This window comes from Trachemys scripta, chromosome 13, assembly GCF_013100865.1.
Source record: "Trachemys scripta elegans isolate TJP31775 chromosome 13, CAS_Tse_1.0, whole genome shotgun sequence".
NCBI lineage: Eukaryota > Metazoa > Chordata > Testudines > Emydidae > Trachemys > Trachemys scripta.
Window position 1 is genome coordinate 8,515,180 of NC_048310.1, and position 7,049 is coordinate 8,522,228.

General features: G+C 51.6%; 1 protein-coding gene across 1 annotated transcript; it reads left to right on the top strand.

The window, feature by feature from the left end:
* The first annotated feature begins 501 nt into the window (after positions 1–501).
* Positions 502–6,817, top strand: FOXF1 (forkhead box F1). The gene is made up of 2 exons (XM_034788889.1): positions 502–1,977; positions 5,072–6,817. The coding sequence occupies exons 1-2, from the start codon at positions 942–944 to the stop codon at positions 5,230–5,232; spliced, it is 1,197 nt and encodes a 398-aa protein (XP_034644780.1). The 5' UTR covers positions 502–941; the 3' UTR covers positions 5,233–6,817.
* The last annotated feature ends 232 nt before the right edge of the window (positions 6,818–7,049 follow it).

The following is a 7,049-nucleotide window of genomic DNA, read 5'->3' on the forward strand; positions in this document are numbered from 1 at the left end:
GTCCCCCAGCCCCGCTCCGTTGCGATCTCTATTATGATTTCAGAATAGAGACGGTAAGAGCAAAGATCTCAGAAAAGTGCCTCGTTCAGAGCAACTTTGTCTTCACCGTCCTCCACTGGGCTTTGGAAAGATGGGGCTGACAATCAGAGAAGTCCAGAGGAAAATGTTAGTGACTTAAAAATGTTGCTACCTGCGAGGCAAAATAAAGACAATAAAACGCCCTCTCTCCCGCCCGCCCCCCCCAATTCACCCCCACAGGCCGCCTCGGGGGTGGGGGGGGGCGTATTGAAAAGGGATTGACGCCCAATACGAGAAGGAGCCGCCTGGGAATCAGTTGCAAAGCAGTTGGCCGGAGTGTAAAGGTCCCTTTAAGTGCCCACCAGAGCTGAGCCTGAGCGAGGGGGTGGGGGGAGAAAAGGGGAGGTGGGGGAGTTGGTTGGGGCGGGGAACTCCCGTTGCTTCTTACGTCTGACTGTCAAGATCCGACAGACGCCGCTGACACGAGATAAAGTTAAAGGCGATCGGCTCGGCTGGGGGCAGAACCAGCCCGAGTGAGATGAAAAGCAACTCCCAGCAGCAGCCGAGCTGAGAGCCAGGAGGCGGCGTTGGGGGAGACCGGCCTCTTGCAAAACAACGTAGGGGAAAAAAAAAGAAAAGAAAAAGAAAAACCAAGTCCAGGGGGCTTCTCTGCTCCGCACCCGAGCCCGGACAGCGGCCCGGTCCCTTCGCCTCTGGCTCAGCCTTGCCGCGGGGCTCGGATTTAGGGGCAGGGTGGAGGGGTCACTTGCGTTTGTTTATTCCAAGGGGCTGCAGGCTCCTGGTGGAAAACCCCCCTGCACCTAGAGGGGGGGGCACTCACAACCCCCAGCAGCGCGGCCGGGGCAGGGGGGAGGAGGGCCGAGCAGAGGGGGGCCGGAGCTGGTTTGGGGACGCCGCTGTCGATGACTGCAGAGGTGCAGCAGGCTCCTTCCTCTCAGCCCCCTCCTCCCGCGGCGCACGGCGGCTGCAGCCTCATGTCCTCCGCGCTGGAGAAGCAGCAGCAGCAGCCGGGCTCGGCCATGGAGTCCGCCTCCTCCGCCGCCAGCAGCACCCCGGCGGGCGGCGGCAAAGCCAAGAAGAGCAACGCCGGGATCCGGCGGCCGGAGAAGCCCCCTTACTCCTACATCGCCCTGATCGTCATGGCCATCCAGAGCTCGCCGTCCAAGCGCCTGACGCTGAGCGAGATCTACCAGTTCCTGCAGAGCCGCTTCCCCTTCTTCCGCGGCTCCTACCAGGGCTGGAAGAACTCCGTGCGCCACAACCTCTCGCTCAACGAGTGCTTCATCAAGCTGCCCAAAGGGCTGGGCCGCCCGGGCAAGGGCCACTACTGGACCATCGACCCGGCCAGCGAGTTCATGTTCGAGGAAGGCTCCTTCCGCAGGAGGCCCCGCGGCTTCAGGAGGAAATGCCAAGCCCTCAAGCCCATGTACAGCATGATGAACAGCCTGGGCTTCAACCACCTCTCCCCGGAGAGCTACAGCTTCCAGGGCACGGCCGGGGGCCTCTCCTGCGGCCCCAACAGCCTCGGCCTGGATGGGGGCCTGGGCATGATGAACGGGCACTTGCCCAGCAACGTGGACAGCATGGGCCTGGGGGGACACTCCGTGCCCCACCTGCCTGCCAACGGCGGGCACTCCTACATGAGCAGCTGCACCGGCTCCTCCGGGGGCGACTACCCGCACCACGAGAGCTCCGTGCCGGCCTCCCCGCTGCTGGCCAGCGGCGGGGTGATGGAGCCCCATTCGGTCTACTCCAGCTCGGCCTCGCCGTGGGCCCCTTCGGCCTCGGCCGCCTTGAACAGCGGGGCGTCCTACATCAAGCAGCAGTCCTTGTCCCCCTGCAACCCCGCGGCCAACCCGCTCTCCTCCGGCCTCTCCACGCACTCCCTGGACCAGTCCTACCTGCACCAGAACAGCCACAACGCCGCAGAGCTGCAAGGTAACAGGGGAGGTGGGGGGCCGGTGCCCGGGGCCTTCCCAGGTGCACTGCCGAGGAGCAGGCCAGAGAGCATAAATGCAACGTAGGCGCAACATCCATGCAAGTGATCTCACGCGAGCCATGCAATAGATCCATGCAAGTGACCGTCCGAACACTTCCTGCAAGTGTTTGTATGCTCAGGCATCACACACACACACACTTACATGTATGGACATGCACGCGCGCACACTTACACATACACACACGCATATAGAGGCGTGGGGCCCCGGCCTCTACCTCTTTTCTCCCACGGCTGTTGTGTAAATTTTGTGACACCATTTTGGCGTCCTTTAGGAAAAGAGTTTAAATCTGCCATGGCTAAATGTGAAAAATAGGCAGATAAATACAAGTGTGTGTGTGTGTGTGATATTTTAGTTATCTATCTTTCTGATTTCAAATTCCATTTAGGAATTCAGGCCCCAAATCTGATATCACTCCTCCCACCTTGTTCGGTGCACTCTGGTTTACATTGGATTCCTCCAATTTGGGGTTATTTCTCTGCAGTCTCTTCGCAGCCTGTATAACAAACAAGAGTAATTGCTGGCTTGGTACATTAACGATCGCTTCCTACCTCTGCAAAGCAGATCGGCAGAGCTGAATAGCGATATCCACACCTAAGCACTCACATTAGAGCCGTCAAATGCCGTCGCTTTTGCAAACAGAGCTAACGCTGCAGTAGTTTAGGGGGGAATTTGGCTAGGGACAGGAGGATGTCCCGATAGATGACCCCAAAGTAAAGTCATCTAGAGTTCCTTGGGTTAGACTCTTCCCAGCCAGGGATCATGGTTTTTTCCTTGCCAGGGTGAATTAAACCAACGCGCCTACTCCCCTTGTGCTGGGGAGACCAGCTATTCTTTGCAGGGAGGGAAATATCCCGCGAGGTGCGATTTCACCTAGGGAGGGGGGTGCGGTTTCTAGGAGCCAGGAGCTGTTGTGGCCAGGGCCTGAGTTTCAAGGAAACACGCCAGTGGCGAGGGTTTAGGAGGGCAGCGGCCGGCAGAAGCGGCGAGCTCTGGGAAGAGGTTATCTCGGGCCCAGCGGCCTGCGGCTTTGCTGGGGATTCCCATTGCCTGCGGTGGGGACCGTCCCACGCTGCGCTGTTTGCACCATCCCATTGCAGGGCACCTAGGGTGAAATCCCGGCTCCATTGCAGGCCGGGGGAGGGGGGTGGTTGTCCAGAGGCCAGGATTTCGGGATTTCACCCCTGTCATGCATGGCGTTGAAACCAGTTCCGCCGGGCTGTTTTTCCGGGCATGTTTTTCTGCGCGGAGGTTGGTGCTTTCATGTCCCGTGTGCACTTTCGTCCTAGGCCCTGTGCTATTGAGAAAGGCGCGGGGGTGACTGTGGGACCCGAAGAGGGGGAAATGTTCCGATATATTTTCACCCGATCTGAATTAATCGATTAGATCGGGCACTAAAAGCGTCGAACCAAAAATGAATCCAGATCTCTGGATCAACTCTGACCTCAGTGGCAATTCTGTTCGATCGGGTCCTTGTATCGAGACGCTGTAGACACGATGAACTGGATTAATGGCCCGCTCGATCATATTTTCTGTTAGGGCTCGCAGTAAGAATAGAAACGAAGTGATCGCAAAGCAGGAAAGTTTTAGAACTGCCACACAGAGTTGCTGTTTTTCAAAAGGACTAATCCCAGGGTTTCTCCTTGGCCTGACTTTTGTGTTGAAACCTGACAATTAACTTCAGCCGCCCTTTAAAAAAATCGCTGCCTCTTTCCCTCTATTTCTCTCGCCATTTTAATCGAGTGCTATTTGGGGGAACTGTATTTTTAATACATCTCCGGGGGGGGCCCATCTGGGCTTTGAAATGCGGGCCTGCTGGAGAAACGTACAGTCCAGCGTGTAAACGGAGTCCCATAAAATAAGGGTGAACCGGAAGAGCGGCCATGGAATAGCAAGAGTGAACACTGCGGTGTCACCCTTGGCAGATCTCTTTTCCCACCTATCCGATGGCAGGTGGAACGCTCAGCCCCTCATGTAAACATACTGTTAAGGGAACTAAACTGCAGAGCCTGGAGTAATCCAGATTAATAATTTCAGATCAACTGCGAAAGTATAATCGGAATAGACCGGATGAATCATTTCAGATTAGCTGCAAAATTCTATGGGACTAGTCCGGATTAATTATTCGAAATTAACTGCAAACTATCATTTATTCCGAATCGGAGAGACACACTACGGGGTTTTTAATACAAGATTTTAAACACCAAGCGTGTAACAATGGCACCAACATGGGAGCACTTGGGTTTGATCGATTAGATATAAGAAAACGTTTCAGAGTTGATTGATTTTGTGCTGGAAAACATGAATAATTCGGAAGGCTCTCGGCACCCTTGCGCTTACTAGTCATTATTATCCTTGTTCCCACTGCCGTGGCTTGTTTTAATATAGCATTGCTTTGCTTTGGGTGTCACTGGGGGAAATCTCTTTGGAGGTTTCACTTTGATTTCGATGGGAGTTCTGCTTTAAAACCCCAGGCTCGCTGGGCTCCTTCCATTTGACCCCCACGTTTGCTAACTCTTCTTCTTTTCGTTGTCAGCGCTCAGGAGTAGTGGGAGCAGGGAGGGGTAAGCAGTCAAAGCCCGGTAGGTCCCATTGGAAATCAAGGGGCCTTTCCCTCCCCCGTTGACTCCCACGGAAGGAGCATCAGGCCCTCAATCTGTACATCAAGGACGCAGAATGTAAACACACATCTTCGAAACGCTTCTGCTTCCTTAGCCAGCCAGGAAATATACCGCCCCATCCTGCAATTCGCATTCGGGCAAAACTCCCATTAAAGTCAATGGGAATTTCCTCTGAGTAAGGACTGCCATGACAGCACCTGTTTGTGCGCAACAAACCCCCCTGGGATGATAAAGCAGCACTGGCGTGTTCCCTTCCGTGCAGTGAAAACCCTCCTCCCAAATGCCCCCCAGCCAGCACGGGGTGATGGTAGAGAACCCCCAAGCGTCTTCATTTGCTTTAGGCCTCTCTATAGGATTACTGTTCTAGCCACTTGCTAAAGCGTCATTTTAATTCTGATCCCCGATTTCTTCCAGGAATCCCTCGGTATCATTCCCAGTCTCCAAGCATGTGTGACAGGAAAGAATTCGTCTTCTCTTTCAACGCGATGGCCTCTTCCTCGATGCATTCAGCAGGGAGTGGATCTTACTATCATCAGCAAGTGACATACCAAGACATCAAGCCGTGTGTTATGTGATAACAGGCAAATAAGCCAACTTTTGGGGACTCCCCCCCCCAATCACGACACAAAGGAAACTTTCTATGTGGAAGGGACCTCCCAAAAGACCCTCTGTGCTAAAGGGACATCCAAATAACTAGACTGATTTTACTCTGGAGGTATATAAACCATCCGCAGAAGCCTGGCGTTTGGGAACATTTTGAAATGAATTAACACTAAGCTAAAGAAGCAGGGATGCACGTGCCTTTTTGGAAAGGGTAAAGTGAACAAGGGGTGCTGTCTCTTTCCTTCGTGTGTAGCATCGCTCGGGGGCTGTGAGCTGACTAAGTTTCCAAGAATCACGTGTCTGTTTCATTGCTAATACGAGCTCTTATTTTTTATGGATGGGGTGGGAAAAAAATCCAAAATTGTATTTTTTTTAAAAAAAACCATGAGTGTTAAAAAAAAAAAGAAAAGAAAGAAAAAAAAACCATCCGGAAAATATGGGATGAAAGCGATCGGGAAGGGTTTGCTTGGACCAGAACTCTAGGCGCGATGAGCTTTAAAAGGAGAATGGAAATCTTTTGGAAATGGTCTGGTTGAGATGTGTAACTGAAGGGTTAAAGGAATTGCTTGGAATCTTCAGAACACAGATGGGATTTCTGGCCAAGGGCTCTTCCAATCCCTCACTGTCTTAAAAAAAGAAAAGAAAAGGGAAAATAATTCCTCTATGTGCCTGTGTTATTCCCTTTCAGCTCTTTACTGGGGTGTGGGGGGCTTTCCTGCACCATCCAAGTCTATGGGTCTATTGACTTCCCTGAGAGCAGAAAAGAACTCCCCATACCCTCTTTTCATGTGATTGTGCATTTGTAGCCTATTCTCCAAATTCTGCAGTATATTTTGTGGTCTCCCTCTCCCTGTTGGGTTAGGGAATGTGTGAATCAGCGCTATACGCTAAGGACTAAACATTGGCTCACGAGGAAGTGCAGGGGTTTGGCGTCTCAATAAGGGCAACAAAACGACAAACCCCCTCCCATTGGCTTTATCCTAGTCTCCATTCTAGCCCCTGCGTTAGAGACGGACTTTTTTTTTTTTTTTTTTTTTTTTTTTTTGCCTGCAACCCCGCATTAGGTAAAATCTCCCAAGGGGAGTTATTTGCCTGCCTCAGACTGCAGGATCAGACCCTATGCAGAGAGAATAAGGCACTTTGAGAAAAAAATAGCCAGGCTCATCCTGTTATTTATTCTACATTTTTTTTGTTGCTAATAATCGAGACACCAGTAGCCTCAGTTGATCAGTATTAAAGTGGTGTAACTTTGTTGGCAATATTTGCCATATAGATTTTTTTTTTAGCTAGCCATTGTACATTTTTTAAAATGTCTGATCTGCGTGTAAAGACAATCCGCCCCGTGTTTTATATAAATATATATATAATGAAGGATTATTTCCTCTTCCCGTCCCCCCCTTTTTTTGTCCCGCCTTTGTACAGTTCGGTGACACCTATTTTAATTTTCTTCTGCACTGTATTAAATGGTAATTATGAGTTTTTGGCCCCCTTTGTGTGTTTGTCCTTTAAAAAAACCGAACCAAAAATAAAACATGTATGTTATTTGTACATGGTCTTCACAATTGTATGAACAGCAAATAAAATAGCATGCGGTGTAATACATGGTAAGAGTGTGCGACCCTCTATGGGGGACATAGCCCCCCCCCCCATCCAAAGTCTGTGGGAATCTTTCCATTGACAGCATTAGTCTTTGGATCAGGCCAGAGAGGGCCCAACTGTGCATTATTTGGTTCCCCAACTCCCTTTGCGGTGCCAATGGGATGGTAGGGTGGGCAAGGAAGGCATAATA